The 20355-nt window shown below is 44.5% G+C and overlaps 1 protein-coding gene across 1 annotated transcript in view; it reads right to left on the reverse strand.

The window, feature by feature from the left end:
• RBBP8NL (RBBP8 N-terminal like) overlaps positions 1 to 20355 on the reverse strand; it is a 66767-nt gene that overhangs the window by 13687 nt on the left and 32725 nt on the right. Inside the window, exons 6-11 of the mRNA XM_054981187.1 lie at positions 17714 to 17786; positions 10814 to 10953; positions 9068 to 9138; positions 6889 to 7052; positions 4024 to 4810; positions 2204 to 2315 (exon numbers count right to left, since the gene is read on the reverse strand). Coding sequence (XP_054837162.1) covers positions 2204 to 2315; positions 4024 to 4810; positions 6889 to 7052; positions 9068 to 9138; positions 10814 to 10953; positions 17714 to 17786 — 1347 coding nt within the window. The remainder of the gene's footprint in view (positions 1 to 2203; positions 2316 to 4023; positions 4811 to 6888; positions 7053 to 9067; positions 9139 to 10813; positions 10954 to 17713; positions 17787 to 20355) is intronic.

Consider the following 20355-nt stretch of genomic DNA (forward strand, 5'->3'; position numbering starts at 1 on the left):
TCCGGGCCCTGCGGGACCTGTTACAGTTTCACAGGGCCTGTAAAATGGAGATGTTCTGCCGGGCCTTCGGCTGAGTGCCAGCGGGTGTCCTCCTTCTTCCATCTAAGACCACCACTTTTTCTGGGGCTGCCCTCAGCCATCTGCTATGCCCATATACAGACTCCCAATATTTGTTTAAATAGCCTGTTCCTGGACTATTTTAATGACTTAAAAAAAATTATTATTGATTTTATGGTTTTGTGACTTTTAATGTATTTTTTGAATGTTGTTAGCCGCCCTGAGCCCATCTGTGGGGAGGGTGGGGTATAAATCAAATCAAATCAAATCAAATCAATAAATAAATCATTTTGTCCTTATTAAAATCTCCATATTAGATCAGTGCACAGGTACTTTTAACAACAACAGCAGCAGCAGCAGCAGCAGCAACAACAACAACAACAATTTCTTTGCACTGGTGCAAAATCCTGATTCTTTGGTGTGGACTAGACGCTCACAAGATGTTCTGACACATTCAGAGACCAACCCATCTAGGCTAGTTTTGCTATCTGGCTCAGCCAGCAGATTTGGTGGCATTTCTAGTTTCAAGCTTTCAAAAGTCAGAGCTCCCTTCTTCAGACAGAATTTTTGTAGAAACACACAAAAAAGGGTATAATAAAAGATCATGTGTTTAGGTTTCACAGACGTGGAGAGAAGTTGGAAACCCAAGGTGGTTTGCTCCTAAAAGAACCAAAATCTAGCTTTCATGGAATGGGGCCAACTTTCCTGACACTATCCTTGTTGCCATTTGTCCCTGGACTTTAACTAATTCACTACCTCCCAGTAACGTTCTTAGCCAGTATTCACACTGGCTGGCCTGGGATCCTACAGACCCTGGTTGAAAGCTCCATTGATTCATGAAAATGGTTGGGTGACCTTGGGCCATTCGCTCCCTAACCTACCTCCCAGGTTCTTCTGAGGATTTAGTGAGGTTGGGAGAAACAAGTGTGCCACCCTGAGCTCTTGGCAGGGAAGCAACAAGATAAAAACGCGCTTGAAATTTTTCAAACTTTGTTAGTCTCCAGGTGTGAACATACTGCTCATAACTGCAGCTGGCAAGCATGGACATTTCTACCTTAAATCGCCTCACCTGTTTTCCCCAAACACGGCTCCCTTGCTTACTCCTTCTTTACTGACCATTTACTGATTTATACCTCATACTTCCCACAAAATATTTCTGAGGTGGCTTAAAATATTCATTGAAACAATAAAAACAAAACCCAAAGAAAATTGCAGTAAGATCATTAAAAGCAGAAAACCTAAAAACAGTAATGCCCAATTGAAACCCTTAATTTAAAAAATCCAGTAAGAGACGGCAGAGATAAAACTTCAGCTGTAAAAAGAAAGAACGAAAGAACAAAAGAACAAAAAGATCCAACAAAAACAAAGCAGGGAAAAAGAAACTACCGAAAGTCTTTGGGAAAAAAATCCTTTTTTGACCGGTGTCTAAAGAACAACAGTTTGGTACCAGGACAGCCTCAGTGGGGAAGGAATTTCAATGTCTCAGCACCACAACAGAAAAAGTCTTTGCTGTTGAAACTAGGAGCAACACTGGATGGGGCCTCAGAGATTGTTATTAACCAACAGGCAGGATCATACGATAGGACATAGTACTTGAAAGGCCCTGGTCCTGGAACATGGAGTGCTTTATAGGTACTGTGCCAGAAGCAAACTGTCAGCCAATGGAAATCTTTGAAAATTGTTGAGCTATAGTACCTCTAGTTCATGCCTTCAAGCATTTTTTAAACTGTGTTTTGACCAACTGAAGCTTCTGGACAGTCTTCAATGGCAGACCCCATGTGGATTGCATTGCAGTAGTCAAGCTGGGATGGAATCAGGTCATGGATAATAGGGGCCAGATCTACTGATGAATATCTTCCTGTGACTTCCTGACCTAGTCTTACATCAAGCATGATTAATTTTCCATTGGTTACATTTATATCCCACATATCTTCCTTGGCACTCAAGGCAAATGCATGAATAATTCCCAAGAGGTTTCCCATTTAGGTAGATTGACTAAAACCAGGCTGCTTATCTTCAGCAAGATTGAAGTATCATGGGCGTTTGGACCATTTTCTGGACCTGGCTTTGCAGCCATGAGAGCTAAAAACTTGAAAAGAAAAGAAAGAAAAGCACAGATTCTGTATTAGATGTGATATTTATTTACCTGGTCGGTCTGAATCTTGCTTCTCTGTGCCCAAAAGCATTTTTGTCTGTAGGCCAGCAGCTGTATCACTTGAGGTTGTCTTGGAAATGGGAAGTTCTTGTACTGACGAGGTCTGCAGGACATCAAAATGGACTCATCTGTCAGAGACTGATCTCCCACAAGAAATGCCGCATATTCTCAAGTATAAATACTATAATGGGACCTCGTATAAACTAAAGCTGCTGAGGAAACCCAAATATACTCAGTGGAACTCATGGGACTCCCCATTTAGCACCCCCCTGTCCATCAGGGACTGGTTTAGGAAAATGATGTGAAGAAAGACTGAAGCCCTTTCTCCATGCATGCAGGGTACTGATCCAGATCAGGTCACATACTCTAGACAGGCACTCTAACCATAACACCACACTGGTCTCCCAATCTGTCTACTAGATATACCTAGGCAATAGCCTAGGATGCCAGAGGGTGGCAACCACTCCTGTAGTCCCACCCGACCGCCCACTAGGTCAAGCAGCAGTCCCAGAAGGTGCTCCCAAGCCTAGTGGGTGGTCTCTACTGCAAACACCCCAAAGCCATGGACCAGCCTTTATAGATTTGTTGGCTACCACATCAATCATGTCTGCCATAAAGTGTGTGGAATTACCATTGGGGATAGCTTGCATGTCAGATTTTTAAATGGGGCAAGTTGCAATGAACGTAACATGCTTCCCTTTGCAAACACAGAGGCTGTTTTCACACTGCTTACCGGCCACGGAACATTGCACCAAGCTCCCGGAACGACAGCATCTTCCTGGTACAATTTTGCGCGAGAACGGTTCTTGCACGAAATTGTACCAGGAAGATGCTCTTGTTCCGGGAGCTTGGTGCAATGTTCCGTGGCCGGTAAGCAGTGTGAAAACAGCCAGAGATTAGACCAGTGCTAGGACTGGCTGCAGCTCCTGATAAGTGTACACATGCAGCTTGCAGCTGCAAGAAATAGAATAATAATAATAAGTTTGACACTGAGAGATCTCTGTCTTTTGGTGCTACACCTCTGAAGATGCCAGTCACAGCTGCTGGCAAAACATCAGGAACTACAATGCCAAGACCACGGCAATACAGCCCGGAAAACCCACAACAACCATCGTTCTCCGGCTGTGAAAGCCTTCGACAATAATAATAAGCATAACAACAACAACAGTGATTATATATCACAATTAAAGTCAGATTACTGCCCCACTCTGAGTGGTGAACAAAGTCAGTGTATCATTATCCCCACGATACGGCTGGGAAGCCGGGCTGAGAGGTGTGGCTCACCCAAGGACACCTGCTGAGCCTATGGCTGTAGTGGGTTTCAAACCAACAGAGTGCTGATTGCAACCCAACCACTTAACTACCATACCATACCATACCATACCATACCATACCATACCATACCATACCATACCATACCATACCATACCATACCATACCATACCATACCATAGGCTACTAGGATAACAAACAGCGCAGCATTCTAATTCATTTTGCATATCTCAAGTGCCATAAAGACATAGACAGAAAAAAGAGCACATATACGCAGAGGAAAGCGGATAGTACAGAAAAAGTCTAGCAAGCATAGTGGTTAAATGGTTGGGCTGCGAATCAGCACTCCGCTGGTTCGAATCCCACTACTGCCATGAGCTCAGTGGGTGGCCCTGGGTAAGCCACTCCTCTCAGCTCCAGCTCCCCGGCTATATTGTGGGGATAATAGTAATACTGACCTTGTTCACCTCTCTGAGTGGGGACTAATCTGTCCAGAAGAGTGGTATATAAATACATTTATTATGACAAGTTTTTCTTACTAATGATGCTGCGGTGTCCTCTTGGGGTTTGATAAGGAGCTTCTCTGACTCTTTGCTCGCATGGAGGTGTCTAGCTACAGAGAGCTGGCTGGAACAGGAAGTTTTCTGGAGAAGTGGGCCCTCCCTCAGCTCTCGACTGGGACTCTCAGCCTCATGTTTCACGGGCAGCTGCTGCCATTTAGCCACCTTCAGAGTCTCCCTTCCTCTTCCATAGTCTGACAGGTCTAGTGGTACTTCTGTGAGGTACTCCCTCATGGTCTCTGCCTTTGTGGTTTGCTCCAGATCTTCCCTGTTAATCAAGATCCATTTCTCTCTTGCCCCCTCGGCAGGATCTTCCCAGCGCAGCCTTTCCTTTTTGCACTCCCTGTCGGCTGTCAGCGATGGAGAGGGGGATCTGACTTGGGAGGGGTTTAAGCAGACCTCCATTTTGTCCTTCAGTTCTTGCTGTTGCACCAGTAAATACTGGAGTTTCTCTTGGTGATTAAGAAACGGGAGTCTGTTCTCCAAATGGTGGTCCTTCATGTATACCATGGCCCCTGGGAGATCCAAGATGGAGGCCTGGTCTTCCCACTCATCCTGTGACCGTGTTTTGCCTCCCATTTCCCTGGCTGTTAACAAGTGGTGAGGGAAAATGCCATCTCTGCTTCCAGAGTTTTTCCGGAGACCAAGATGGCGGAGGGCAAAGTGCTGATTGAGGAGGCAGAGCTGCTCCTTCCGGGCAGCGAGCTTCAGCATTTCGTAAGATGATGCAATTTCATGGTGTTCCGTTTTGCTTGCTCTTGAATAACTGGAACAAAGATTTGTTTACTTATTTAAAATATCTATACACAGCCATTTCTGAGGACTCAAGTCAGTTTTCAGAACAATGCTCTGCCCCTATCTCCCAAATATCTGTTTGAGTCCCATTTCCAAATAACTTGGTTTATCACATTTTGGGTGCCAGATTTCCATCGATGGTGGGTGCTTTTTTGGAAGTAGAAGAGAATCTGCCTGAAGAAAGCCCTGGTCAAAGCACCAACTGGGCAGGCTATGAGAGGGGCTATGGCTCAGTGGTAGAGCATCTGCTAGGTATGCAGAAGTTCCCCAGTTCAATCCCTGGCATCTCCAGTTGAAAGGATCAGGTAGTAGGTGATGTGAAAGACTTCTGCCTGAGAATCTGGAGAGCTGCTGACATTCCTCTTCCCTGTCTTTTACTGACAGAAATCAAGGTGTGAAATCTGGCAATATTGTAGTTGCTTAGCAACCCACAGAATGGCTACTGAGATCTCAGAGGGCATTAATTTCTTAAAAGTACAGGTCCTTCTATTATTTTGAAGAGTTTTAATCCACAATGTATTTTAAAGACTTCAGATTTTCTGCAAACCTGGTTTTTTTCACAGGTTTGTAGAAATATCTGCCTTGTCTGTTCATGGTTACCATCTCTGGATTTAAGTATCTACAGATGGGGCCACTAAGAAGATATATTGATATTAGACCAGCCAAAACCCAGAAATCTTGTGCAGGTTAAGGGCCCAATGGTACCCATGAGGCATGAAGGTCAATTTGAAACACAAAGAAATCTAAATGCAAGCAATCTCATATATTCCTTTTTCTATATTTTAAGTATTAATAAAAAAAATAAACATCAAGAGCTTGCCAATTATTCCAATATCCTTGCATGCATGTTCAGGACATGGTAAAAGATGGTTTCTGGTGACAACTGAATGCCACTTTATTTATACATTTCATTTATACCCCACCTGTCTTCTTTCATGGTGTTACTGTCTTTATATGCTTTCCAACCTAGAACCAGTTTCAGTGTTTTTATGTTGTATCTCTAGAAACAAAGGGGCTAGCAATGTGCTTTTCTTCTTTTTAATGAAATTCAGGAACAAATGAATACAGATGAAACTGCCTTACACTGGCTGTTTTCACATGCTCTAACCCTTCGGAAAATCACGCAAAACTCATGGCATGAAGTGTCTTCCTAGAGCGATTTCCCGGCATGATCCCATTTAATGGCACATTTTCTGACGTCATCATGCCATTAAAGGGGATCATGCCAGGAAATCGCGCTAGGAAGATCCTTCATGCTGTGAGGTTATGTGCACATGTGAAAATGGCCACTGTATGGGACCGTTGATCCATCAAGGTGTGTCTTGTCTACTCAGCGGCTCTCCTGGGTCTCAAGCAAAACTCTTTCACATTGCCTCCTAACTGGTCCTTTTAACTGGAGATGCCAGAGATTGAAACGGGGAAATTCTGCATGCAAAAGCAGATGCCCTACCACTGAGCCACAGTCCCTTCAAAATAGCCTACAATACTCTTATCGGGGTCAGATCTTTGCATTACACCTCCAACAAGTTTGCACTTTTTTAGTGGACAGGATGATCTTCTGAGACCCATTTGATTCAGTATTACCTGGAGCTAGCTAGTTTTCTAGACTTTCTCAAAGTCTTCTTTGAACTATTGATTCTTGGTGCAGGAGGCATCTCAAAGGGCAATTCTTCTTTTCTCTTACTCTTTGTTCTACCTTGCTGGGCAGATGTCCAGTTAAACCTCCAGCTTCCTAGGAACAAATGTTCTCATGCCACACCAAGGATCTCGTACAACAAAACCAACATTTTGTGCGTACTGTGTCAATGCTGTACTCTCCAAACCAGGGCTGTCAACTCTGGTTTGGGAAATTGCTGGAGATTTGGGGGACAGATCCTGGAGAGAGAGCTCAGCTGGGACATGATCTCATGGAGTCCACTCTTCGAAGCTGCCAGTTTCTCCAGGGGACTGATCTCTGATCTCTAGTAATTCTGGGAGAATCCCAAGACCCAGCTGAAGGCTGGCGTGGCAACCCTCCTCCAAACCCTTTTGCTATCCTTTCTTACTTACACCTCCAAGCTGGGACTTCGAGCAGGTTGAAGGGAGGGCGGAGTTTTGCTCACAGGGGGCGGGCTCACATTTCCTGTGCAGTCTCTTTCCTGAGAGCTGGACCTTGAGCCGGGCCTTAAAAAAGCAATGGTTCCGTGCAGCTGGTTTGCGATCTTCTGAGAAGTCTAAGAAGATGAGAGAAGAGGCAGGGAAATTATTACCCCTTTTCAGGGTCTGGATAATGTGATATTAAAAAGCAGCTCAAGGGAGCAATAAAGTCATGCTGAAAATTTCCGGGACGTCAAAACTGGGGTCCCGTCTGGAACAAAGGTCTTTGTTTTTTTAAAAAAGCAATTTAAACTCCGATCTTGCAGACACACTCTGAGAAAGGTTTTGTGCCATGGAAAGAGAATTCTCCAGTCTATGCATGCAAATGAAATTTGCATCTTTTATGTATATTTTCCTAGTTCTGCTAGTCAAGGGGATGGAGAAAGAGTAATACAGGACAGCAGAAATCCTGCTTGGCTCTGCCCTCCATGCCTTAGAATCATAGAATCATAGAGTTGGAAGGGGCCATACAGACCTTCTAGTCCAACCCCCTGCCCAGTGCAGGATTAGCCTAAAGCATCCATGACAAATATTCATCTAGCCTCTTCTTGAAAACTGCCAGGGAAGGGGAGCTCACCACCTCCCTAGGCAGCTGATTCCACCTTTGAACGACTCTGACTGTGAAAAAGTTCTTCCTTGCTCACATCATTCCAGGTGTATGCATTGAAAGCTTAAGGACTAGAAACTTATTTTTTTAAAAATAAAATATTCATGTTTAGAGCCTGAAGAATACTGAACTCTCACCCAAGACCTCCTGTTGCATTCTCACAATCCAGTCCCTGAATATGCACAACAGTGTAACTGGTGCAATGATTTAAAGGCCTGTTACCTGGTGTTTGAACTCAAATTGTCCCATCAGATCAGGACAAATTATTTGCATCCAACTGCCCCTTCCCCACTGCAAAGCATCCTTTGAATGGGAGCACCTTACTGTAGGAAAGGAGGAGAAGGGAAGGGAGTGCTTAACCCTTCTTCTGACACATGGAAAGTTGTGACCGTAATGGTTTGCATGTCTCCTGCTAATTCTATTCTGCTCACCCCTGGTCCAGGATCCGGAAAGCTGTCAGTAGAAAGTCCAGAACTACACTTGATGGGGAAAGAGCTGTAAGGACTCTTTCCACTGTCCCTCTCCCAGGTTTCAGAGGACGACAATCAAAGAATTAGGTCAGGGATTGGTTAATTCTTGCTTTTGACTATCCTGCTGCAACCCTTTGATGGGCCGATTGTGTTCTCAGGGACTCCCTCCTTCCTTGCACCACTTCTTCCTCTCTTTGTCACTGTTATGTCTGAACCCCATCCATGCCAATACTCAAGCTGAACCAATGTCTCATGCTGTAACTGGATGTCATGTTGCCAATGCCATAACTGTTTCTTCCCCAGGCTACTTGCAGGTGCTTATCTAACGGATGGTAGAGATTTTCGGTGTTCCCGACCTCGTGTACTGCATTGCTATGTCTTGGCTGCTCAGTGAGTCAACCTGGTAGCTATGAAAGCTGTTCTCAGGGCAAACTCGTGCCAAAAGTCTGTTTACTGTTGGGAGGGGTGGAAAGGAGCCCCCCTATGTGTTAAGAGGGTGATTTTCCCTGAGAATCTTTATTCCTGTCAATCTTACTCTTACTGCTTAGATGCTTTCTTGCCTCTGAGTAATCCTATGGACATATATATGGAAATGATTGGATTTCTGAATAAAACCATTTAACCAGGAGCCTGGATTTCTTGTGACAATGGCACAGGGGTCTGTCTGCCGTATCCTGTCATCCATAGCCTGACAATCACTGTCACTCTCTCTTCTCCATCTTGACACCATGGATGCAGAATATGCCATCCTGCCATCCACTGGCATCTTTAGACTAGACAGCTAGAAAGAATCCCATCTGTTCCCTTTCCTGCCCTGTATGGCGTGCTTACAATAAATGAACTCATATTTATTTTCTAAAGCTTAACTAAGGCTCTGGGTGTAAGTTTGTTTCTCTCTCCACCCACACCCACACACCATCTGGCTAGCGCAGGCTCACACGCTCAGGCTTCTCGGCATACCGTGCAATTCTGCTGACAAGATTAATATGGACAGATTAGTCCTGGATCCTCTTACCATCTCTGAAACATGTTCTCCCTGGAAAATCACATTAGGAGAGATCCTGGTATCTGGAGAGCTTCTCTGTCCTATAAGAAGGATGACGGTCACTGTCATTCATTTTACAGTTCACAATATTCCATCGTTTCAGATTTTTCTTTCTTTAAGGCAGAGCTTTTTTCTGGGAAAAGAGGTGGTGGAACTCAGTGGGTTGCCAGCACAGGGGGCAACTTCTGGTGGGAGGTGGTGTGCCTGGTAACACATGCACATGCGCAAAGTGCACCATGTTCCCAGGACCATGCAATGTCATTTTGGGTCATCTGGAACAAGGGGGGGATTTTTAAAAGTTTAAATCACTCTTGGCAAAAATGGTCACATGGCCGGTGGCCCTATCCCCTGATCTCCAGACACAGGGGAGTTTAGATTGCCCTCTGCGCCACCAGCGGCATGGAGGGCAATCTGAACTCCCCTCTGTCTGGAGATCAGGGGGCGGGGCCACTGGCCATATGACCATTTTCAAGAGGTGCTGGAACTCCGTTCCACCGTGTTCCACCTGAAAAAAAGCCCTGCTTTAAGGGCACTTCCAGATGAAGACAGTTTTTTTTTAAAGCCAGGAATGTATTACACATGAACACATGGTTGCCATCAGGCCACTGGTGGTATATCATATGTCCGTCTTGTCTACTCTACCTGGCAGTGGCTCTACAAGGTGTTTGCTGAAGGTGTTTCGCCTCACCTGCTACCTGACCCTTTTAACTGGAGATACCAGAGGTCTAACTTGGGACCTTCTGCAAGCAAAGCAGGTGCTCTACTGCTGAGCTTGATCTCCTCCTGATGTTAGCAAGGGACAGATCAGATTGGCATGGTGATACTATCCAAACCAAGACTTCGACGCTTCAGGCCTTGAGGGGTACACTGGCCTATATCCAATCAACAAAAACCTTTGTCAGATGTTATATTTCTAGTGCTCCTACCTCACCTACTAGAACAATGTGCCGTACATGATCCTCTCAATACGTGTTTTTATACAGCTTATTTACCATCTGGGGGAACCAATCAGAGCTTCCCCACAGCATCACGGGTGGTTTGATCCCTAGTTATAAGGCTAAGGCGGTAACTTTAAAATCAGAAAGCACAAATCTCTCATTCTTGATTTGCCTGGCCCACCAAGACACCAAACCTCCTTTCGGAGGGATGCATTCCTCCACAGAACTGCAGCTGAGAAATTCCTTTACGTGTTGCAATTCCACACAAGCCGCATGCAGGAGACACCTTTCCCAGCCAGACCCAAACACCCCTGGGGGTAAATTTTTCTGAGCAGATCTGGGAGGTATGCAGAGGTCCTGTGAAGAACTATTGTTTCAAATTGTAGGCTAGGCCCCTCTGGCTGGGGTGGGGCAGGCAGGAGCCGATCTTGGTCTTCTGCTGTTGACAAAGGGAGCACTGACTCTTGAAAGCGCATGCCCTGGAAAGCTAGTTGGTCTTTAAGTTGCTACTGGACCCAGATCTTGTCCAGTAGACCTGTTTCACATATTGCAACATTTCTCTAGTAGGAATGTATCAGAAACCTGAATGTGGATTCTAACATATGCACAGATTTTTCATTTTGTGCATACCTGCCGGCAACGACAATTTACAGCATTTCTCACATGAATTCGACACTTTCCCCAAAGGGATAATTTTCCTGCGGTTCTGATGCACCTGAACATAGAGAACAAACTGGGCCCCAAACGCAGAAGAACTTGCCTTCTCCTATTGGATAACTGAATGGTGTGTCTTCTGATTTGTGACCAGCCGTTTTCTCAGGGCTGGATTTTCTGTTCCTTGGGGAGAGCAAGGGCAAAGGTGAGTCTGGGGTGGAGCTCCCATCTCTGGATAACATCCTTGGGGGCTTTGACCTGTCCCTGTGTTAACAAAAAGGTAACAACAATAATAATAAGTAGCATTTATTTAGCACTTGCACATGTAGCTATCTTCACACATTGTGATTCTTACACCATCCCTGTAAGGTGGGACAGCATTATTATCTATCTAGTATATTTTTTATCCTGCCCTTCTATCAAGGATTTCAAGACAACACTCTTGGTCCTGCCCTCCATTTTTCCTTCACAACAGCCTGTTGAGGTAGGCTAGGTTGAAACGGTGTGATCCCAAGGTCATCCAGTGGGATTCCATGACAGATTGGGAATGTAGAACATTTTTATCCTGCCATTCCTAGAAAGACCTCAGCAGCTGTTGGTCCTCCAGCAAATTGCAGGGACCAAACTGATCCTCCTCCCCCCTTGACGGTGTTTTTATTTTACCTCTGGACAGAGCTTTAAAAAAAAAACCTGCAGAGCCTTTTATGATCCTTAACTCGCTCTTGCATCCAAAGGAGAAAGTTGCTAACGATGTTTGTGTTACCGTGAACCAGTCATTAAGGTGTTGGAACATTTTTCCATTGCATTCCAAAGGGGGAAGGGAAGGCTGTGCTAGAGAATGTGCACAGTTTCTCCTCTATTTCCCCTTTTAAAGTTCTCATATCAAATCCCTGCTAACCCGATTGGATCTTCTCATTTTTTTTAACCTTAGAAAGGACTCAAATCAGAACCATGACACTGGTGTGTGGGAGTGTGTCCCTTACCCACACATCTTATCAATAGAAATCACCCCCAAGCCAGCTGCTATTAGGCCTGGTAAAGGAAAAAGACAGGTCTATATACTGAGCCTGTCATTTTCCCCTAGTGGGGCTAATAACAGCTCAAAGTCTGGCTGAATTCTCTCAGGAAAATAGCCTCCCCTCTCTCTCAGCAAGACAGTGCCAACCCGGATGCCCACCTCCATCCCCAGCTGCTTTTAAAGCCAAAATAAAAATACACCAGGGAATTCAACTGTGTAGTTAATGTGCAATTTGACCCTGATTGGCTCACAAAAAAAGGCTGGGACTTTGAAAGGCGATCTGCACATGTTAATGAGTTCTTTGCTTCACCTGTTATTAACAAAGCTTCCATACCAAACATCAATTAATCTGGATTTATAATTCTTCTTGGTCAAGATTTATTTAAATAATTCATAGGAACCACTCTGGATACCTACTTTATGGACCTTAGTCTACCCTTTCTTGAGAAAACAGTTATCAGATGTATGGTTGTTAATGGCTTTTGCACATCACCTTAGTTGTTCTCGTTCTTGTTCTTATCATGTTATGAATGTATTATTGTATTAATAACATCTTATTTTTTTAAAAAAAGAGTTCTTTGCTTCCACATAGGAATTTCCCTCCACCCGGACAGCAGAAATCCCCACAGTAAAGGGAAGCATCCAGACAATGCCAGAGCCAGAAGCAAACTGAGGTGAATCCCAGCACCGGTTATACCACTGCGGGGACCACTTGGCTTGGAAATGATAGTTGAATCTATACCGGATTCAAGTCAAGCAGCCTCCATGGGGCTGCCAGGTCTACAAGAGCCATTCAGCCTAGCTTGTTCTTCCACCATTTAAACATCCTGCAATCCCCTTCTGCTTGCCGCCATATCCTCCCTCTCTCCCTCTCTTAAAGTATCTGTTCAAAACCATCCCAACCCTGATAGAAGCCAAGCCAGTGAAATAAATGCAAATGTGTTTTATTTGCCTAATGTAGAGTTTGGATGCATATCTGGATTTCCTCAGTGCAAAAACTCACCCGTATCAATCACACGGCCCTAGCGATATAGCTAACCATGGAAAGTTTGATTGGAATTTTGAAAAGAAAAAAAAAGCCCCTAAAGAGTAGGTGTCAAAATTCGCAGGGCTGTCTGGGCGCATCATTTCTTGCAAGACACGTTTGGAGGCTAAAGGGTTTCTCGTGCCCTGCAGGCATCCCGGAGAGCAATTTTGTCAGCTGACTCGAAACCTATCTGATATTGGCCTTTTTCACAGCCTCCTTTTGTCGTACTGTCTGGCCATCTCCGAAGAGAAACGTGGAAGGCTCTGCAGAAACACAGTGTGTAATCTCACCGAAATGCCTTCCACAAAAGCCATGCTGACCTGAAACAGGAATTACTTAAGAGCATTGCTTGAATTAACGGAGACTGGACATTCCCTGCCATGACTTTCATTCATCCAAAAGGGTTTGTGCAGCAGCAGTTCACAGCTGGCTCTAAATATATATTCTGAATAACAGCTAGGAGAAATAGAGGCTCACTGTTTTTATCATAAAACTGTCTCTCCCCATATATTCCCCAGAGGACACTCTGATCAGGGGACAAACAGCTGTTGGTGGTCCCTGGCCCCAAGGAGGCCCACCAAGCCTCGACTAGAGCCAGGGCCTTTTCGGTCCTGGCTCCCACCTGGTGGAATGCTCTGTCAGCTGAGATCAGAGCCCGGCAGGACCTACTTCCGCTGGGTCTGCAAGACAGAGTTGTTCCGCCAGGCATATGGCTGAGGCTGGGCCTCCACCGGCCTGAAAAAAAAAGGGGTGTATAAAATCTTAACCCTCCCTGTGAAGGCTGTCCACCATCCTGTTTTAAATGTGTATCAATACACTGTTGTTTTAATGTAGATGAATTTATTGTATTTTAATATGTTGTTATCCACCCTGAGCCCGCTTGCAGGGAGGGCAGAATAGAAATCTGAAATAAAAATAAATAAATAAATATACGACAGAGTGACCATGCAGAAAGGACCATAAAGTAGACCTTCTTTTCATCCTCAGTATTACTGCTCCAATACAATCCTCACGCTACATTTAAGTCAAGCCAACACCCCACCTATTAGTTAGAAGATAATTGTAACAGCGTAATGCACTTCAGTGCTGCTCATTTAACTCTAGTGCACTTTGAACACAGCTTTTGGTGATTATTAATGGTTCTGGAGGACATTCTTTTGTTTTAATGGAGGTGGAAAAAGCCATCGAGTTATGGTGACCCCTGCTGGGGTTTTCAAGGCAAAGAAATTAACAGAAGGGGTTTGCTATTGCCTGCCTCTGGATAGAGACCCTGGTCTTCTTTGGAGGTCTCCCATCCACTTACTAACCTAGGCCAACACTGTTTAGCTTCTGAGAGCTGATGAGATAGGGCTTGCCTGGGCTACCCAAATTAGTGTAACCGTTTAATATTCACCCTCAATAGAAACCTAATCTTGTAGAGAATTCTGCATAGAGTTACTCCAGTCTGAGCGCATTGAAATAAATGGGCTTAGACTGGTGTAACAGGTTATGGGATGGCAACATTTTCTCACCCTCATCCCCTGTTTCTCTTGTCACTCATTCCCCCTCTTTTCCTCTGCTGTCTTTATCACAGTCAAAATCTGAATTATAAACTCTTTGGGGCATGCTTCTTCCTGAGGTGACAGTTTTCTATGTGGAAGGAATCTGTTTTGTACAGATCCAGAGGAGTTAGCCGTGTTAGTCTGTAGTAGCAAAATCAAAAAGAGTCCAGTAGCACCTTTAAGACTAACCAATTTTATTGTAGCATATATAAAATTGGTTAGTCTTAAAGGTGCTACTGGACTCTTTTTGTTTTGTACAGAGGAATGCTGTCTCAAATCATACCTCCTAAACATGCTTTTGCCACATTTCTCAATGGAAATGTGCAGCTCTCCTTGAGTTGAAGCATTCAATCTTTTAGGTGGTTGAACCTAGACATGGCAGAGATCTTGGACCTCTGTTAGCTGAACATCAAGAAGACAAGAGTTAACAGGAACTGCAGAGACAATAAAACATTCCCTAAGTCAGAGGAAGCTGCACACAACTCTTCTGAAAAAGAGATGCGTTCTGCTTAAGGACGGGAGGGGTGGGGTGGAATTTGTAATGATGCCAAGTAAATGTGTGCATGTATCTTTAAATGCTAGGTGTGAGATAGGTGAAGAGCAGAGGGATGAGCGAGTGATATGATTGGTTGATGACTGAGAGTGTGGGCGGAGTGAATGCAGTTTAGACTGAGAGTGGAGAGCAAAGTTTCAGTCAGAAGAAAGCAGGCAAGCTGTGTGCAGCCTGAGTAAATTTAAGCAGTTCTGAGAGAAAGTTTCAGTCAGAAGAAAGCAGGCAAGCTGTGTGCAGCCTGAGTAAATTTAAGCAGTTCTGAGAGAAAGTTTCAGTCAGAAGAAAGCAGGCAAGCTGTGTGCAGCCTGAGTAAATTTAAGCAGTTCTGAGAGAAAGTTTCAGTCAGAAGAAAGCAGGCAAGCTGTGTGCAGCCTGAGTAAATTTAAGCAGTTCTGAGAGAAAGTTTCAGTCAGAAGAAAGCAGGCAAGCCGTGTGCAGCCTGAGTAAATTTAAGCAGTTCTGAGAGAAAGTTTCAGTCAGAAGAAAGCAGGCAAGCCGTGTGCAGCCTGAGTAAATTTAAGCAGTTCTGAGAGAAAGTTTCAGTCAGAAGAAAGCAGGCAAGCCGTGTGCAGCCTGAGTAAATTTAAGCAGTTCTGAGAGAAAGTTTCAGTCAGAAGAAAGCAGGCAAGCCGTGTGCAGCCTGAGTAAATTTAAGCAGTTCTGAGAGAAAGTTTCAGTCAGAAGAAAGCAGGCAAGCCGTGTGCAGCCTGAGTAAATTTAAGCAGTTCTGAGAGAAAGTTTCAGTCAGAAGAAAGCAGGCAAGCCGTGTGCAGCCTGAGTAAATTTAAGCAGTTCTGAGAGAAAGTTTCAGTCAGAAGAAAGCAGGCAAGCCGTGTGCAGCCTGAGTAAATTTAAGCAGTTCTGAGAGAAAGTTTCAGTCAGAAGAAAGCAGGCAAGCCGTGTGCAGCCTGAGTAAATTTAAGCAGTTCTGAGAGAAAGTTTCAGTCAGAAGAAAGCAGGCAAGCCGTGTGCAGCCTGAGTAAATTTAAGCAGTTCTGAGAGAAAGTTTCAGTCAGAAGAAAGCAGGCAAGCTGTGTGCAGCCTGAGTAAATTTAAGCAGTTCTGAGAGAAAGTTTCAGTCAGAAGAAAGCAGGCAAGCCGTGTGCAGCCTGAGTAAATTTAAGCAGTTCTGAGAGAAAGTTTCAGTCAGAAGAAAGCAGGCAAGCTGTGTGCAGCCTGAGTAAATTTAAGCAGTTCTGAGAGAAAGTTTCAGTCAGAAGAAAGCAGGCAAGCTGTGTGCAGCCTGAGTAAATTTAAGCAGTTCTGAGAGAAAGTTTCAGTCAGAAGAAAGCAGGCAAGCTGTGTGCTGCCTGAGCAGTTTAAGCATTTCTATGGAAAATATTTAGTGAGGTAAAGAGAGGCCAGCTGAGTGCTGCCTGAGTAACTTTAAGCACGCCCGTGAGAAATATTGAGTCAGAGAAAGAGAGGCTAGCTGTGTGCTGCCTGAGCATGTTTAAGTATTATTGAGAGAAGTTTAACCTATGTGAAAACCTGATCTGAGTATGTTTGTGAAAGAACATTCAGTCAGGGAAAAGCAGGCAACTGTGTGTGAAGCCTTAGAAGAGATCTGTGTGAATGAGTTTAAGTGAAGTAACTTTAAGAATTGAGAACTACTCTTATGAAACCGATATGCTTCTTGAAAAAATAAAAGTTTATTTTGTTTTTGGTAAAAAAAAAAGAAGAAGTAATGACTATTGAGGAATTACACGATTTTAAAGTTGACAATGAGGAAATTGAAATTGTTCAAGATTTTCTATTCCTTGGCTCAATCATCAACCAAAAGGGAGACTGTAATGAAGAAATCAGAAGATGATTGAGACTTGGAAGAGCAGCTGTGACAAAGCTAGAGAAGATTCTTAAAGATAAAGATGTCTCTCTGGGAACCAAGGTCAAGATAATCCAGACTATGGTATTCCCCATTACTATATACGGAAGTGAAAGTTGGACGGTGAAGAAAGCTGACAGGAAGAAAATTGATTCATTTGAAATGTGGTGCTGGAGAAGAGTTTTGTGGATACCATGGACAGCCAAAAAGGCAAATAAGCGGGTACTAGATCAAATCAAGCCTGAATTCTCCCTAGAAGCTAAAATGACAAAACTGTGGCTATCGTACTTTGGTCACATCATGAGAAGACAAGATTCTCTGGAAAAGTCAATAATGCTAGGAAAAGTGGAAGGCAGTAGGAAAAGAGGAAGACTTAAAAGGAGATGGCTTGACTTAATAAAAGAAGCCACGTCCTCCAGTTTATAGGATCTGAGCAAGTCTGTTAATGATAGGATGCTTTGGATGTCTTTCCTTCATAAGGCCACCATAGTTCGGAGGTGAATTGACAGCATATAACACACACACACACAGTAACCCAAAGCCTCAATTTGGAGTAGGATTATACAGGAAAGGGGAAAGGGGCATTCATGGTCCCATCCATGCATTGTTTTGCAAATCAGAACCACCTCCCCTCTCCGTGCTGTTATTAGTCCTTTAAAAGAAAAAGACAGGTGCTTGGTTTATGCCTGTCTTTTTCCTTTTAAGCCTTGTAACATCATAGGGAGCCTGGTTTTGATCTGTCTGAAAAACTTTGCAGGGATGAGAACATTAACCCCTCCTTTCCCTTCTGTACATTGCCTCGATTTGAACTGGGGCAGTGTGGGGCTATAATCACTTACAATTGTAGGGAGAAAATCATACTGTGAAACGCAGATAAGTTGATCTCCTTTTGAGGCTGAAAGGCACCTGGGGGCTGTTTTCTCAAGGTATGATCCAAGAAACCTAGTCCAGGGACAAGAGAACCCTCATGTAACAGAAGTCCCTGGGAATTCTGCCCACATAGTGACCTCTGGGAATGCTGGGACACTGAGGGATGAACAGAGGCAAAAGGACAACTTACTCCATGCTGCAGAATTTCCTCAGTTCTTCTTTCAGACTCTTGTTCTCTTCTCTCATCTTATTCATTTCATTAGCTGTAATGGAGGAAAGAAAGAGACCGCTGGGCTAGAGGTAACAGCATGTGTTCATGGGTGGATGTTGATAGGAGGAAACATGCATTTCAGAGATCCAAGTAGAACTTGGCTTTTCCTAAACGAAATAAGCTCAAAAGAATGCCAGGTGGCACTTCACGGGTGTGCAGTAATTATTTAAGTAGCATCCTTAAATTTACAATGCGCTTTACGATCTTTAAGCGTGCCCCCCTTTGCACCATCCCTGCGGTGCTGATTTCTACTGCTTCTCTTTTATTGATGGAAAACTGAGAGTGACAGAGAAGTCCAGGACCACAAAATGAACCAATGTCACGTAGCGGTTAGAGTGTCAGAGCTAAACTACAAGAGACGAATTACACGAGGATGTTCATGTGAAGGGAGTCGCAACGTTAGCTGGGAAGCCGAGTTTTAAAAGCCAGATTGGAAGGCTTTGTCAATTTCCCCTCTCTACAGAGCCAGCTAAGATGGCTCTCAGAGGGTTTGTTTGTTTCCTCTTTGCCTCCTAGAAGGGGAGGTGAAACTGACAGAACCTTCCAAGACAAAGAGGAAATTAACAAACCCTCTGAGGAGCCCTCTTTGCTGGCTCTGTAGAGAGGGGAAATTGACAGAGCCTTCTGATCTGGCTTTTAAAACTCGGCTTCCTGGCTAACATTGTGACTCTCTTCACATGAACATCCTCGTGTAATTCATCTCTTGTAGTTTAGCTCTCAGACTAGGATCTGGGAGACCCGAGTTCAAATCTTCATTGTGCCATGGAAGGTTACTGGATAGCCTTGGGTCAGTCATACACTCTGAGGAGCAGGGAACAAGGAAGAGGAGGCTGGAGCTTAGCACAAGGCCCAGTTGTGGAGCTGGGGCTATAAATAGGAAGGAAGGGGAAGTGGGGAGGGGATGGCTGGAGGGAAAGAGTGCAGGAGGAGAAGCAGAAAGAGAAAACCAAGCCAGCCAGGAAGAAAAGGGGGAAGAAGAAACCAAAGAGGGGGAGGGGAATTGGTTCAGGGAGGTTACTAGGCCAGTAGGCATATTGTAATGTTGTGGCTCTTCTCCCTTGTAATGTAGTGTAACCCTGAGGTGGGTGAGGCTAACCATGCTCGCAAAGCATGCATACTGCATGAGGGATACACTTCTGGGTGGCAGTGTGTGTGAACAAGATCTTGGGGTACGGGTGGATGCGAAGCTAAATATGAGCAGTCAGTGTGATGCAGCAGCAAAAAAGGTGAATGCAATTTTGGGGTGTGTCAAGAAAGGCATAACATCCAAATCACAGGATGTCATTGTCCCACTACATACCGTGTTGGTCAGGTCACCCCTGGAGTAGTGTGTGCAGTTCTGGAGGCCGTTAGGAAAAACTTCACATTAAGAGTACTTCAGCGGTGGGATCAGCGGCCATAGTCTCACTAAGGTTCCTTAGCCCAGGTGGCCTCAGTTCCCTCATTTACTATATGAAGAATTAATACTGGCCAGCCTTAGAGGATAATTATAGTAAAGATTATTGTGATAACTATATGCAAAATCAGGGCTTTTTTCTGGGAAAAGAGGTGATAGAACTCAGTGGTGGAACTCAGGACTGCACAATGGCGTCACTTTGGGTCAGCTGGAACAAGGGGGGAGTTTTTTAAAGTTTATATCGCCCTCGGAGAAAATGGTCACATGGCCGGTGGCCCTGCCCCCTGATCTCCAGACAGAGGGGAGTTTAGATTGCCTAAACAATCTAAACAATCTAAACTCCCCTCTGTCTGGAGATCAGGGGGCGGAGCCATCGACCATGTGACCATTTTCAAGAGGTGCCGGAACTCTGTTCCACCGCGTTCCAGCTGAAAAAAGCCCTGTGCAAAATGCTTTTGATGCTCTGAAGCGCTACATGTTAGGAAAGAATAAAAACTGTATTTCTATTCCTGCAGGTTCTCCACTCTTTCCCGTCTTCTCTCCTTCCTATCTGTTTGCTCCCTTAAGCCAAATCCTTCCACACCGAAATCAAAGCGCATACAGGGGAGAGAGCAAGAGCTTGATGGTTCCAACCCTGTCTATAGATGGTCACCAGCTTATGAGCATGGAGTCTACCTGCGTAGGAAGTATAGATATGTGGGCATCATTTCTCTGATCAGGAATGTCCGACAAATCAGCATTCACAATCATGGAGACAGCAAATGGGCATGCACACGTTCCGTGTGCACCAACTCCCATGCTCATGTGCTGGCGATAGTGTGTGAGAGGGCCGATATGCTTCTACTCACTTCTCCTCTATGCACTTTGATTTCAACACATGCAATATCTGCTGAGGGCATGTATTCTAGGGGTGGTGGTGGGGAGTACCATCAGGTCATAGCTGTCTTATGGCAACCCCAACTGGGGTTTTCAAGGCAAGAGACTAGCAGAGGTGGTTTGTCTCCCCTTGAAATATTCTAAGTTCTCCACTTCTGCGGAAAAAAAACACGTTGGCTTCAACGTTATATCTGTAAAGAAACAGGTTATAGTCTAGCTCCCTCTAGTGAATTGCCAGCTTCCCGTGGACTGGAAACGCCAGCCTTCTTTTAGTAAAGAGAGCTTCGGG

Source organism: Eublepharis macularius, chromosome 5 (genome assembly GCF_028583425.1).
Source record: "Eublepharis macularius isolate TG4126 chromosome 5, MPM_Emac_v1.0, whole genome shotgun sequence".
Lineage (NCBI taxonomy): Eukaryota > Metazoa > Chordata > Lepidosauria > Squamata > Eublepharidae > Eublepharis > Eublepharis macularius.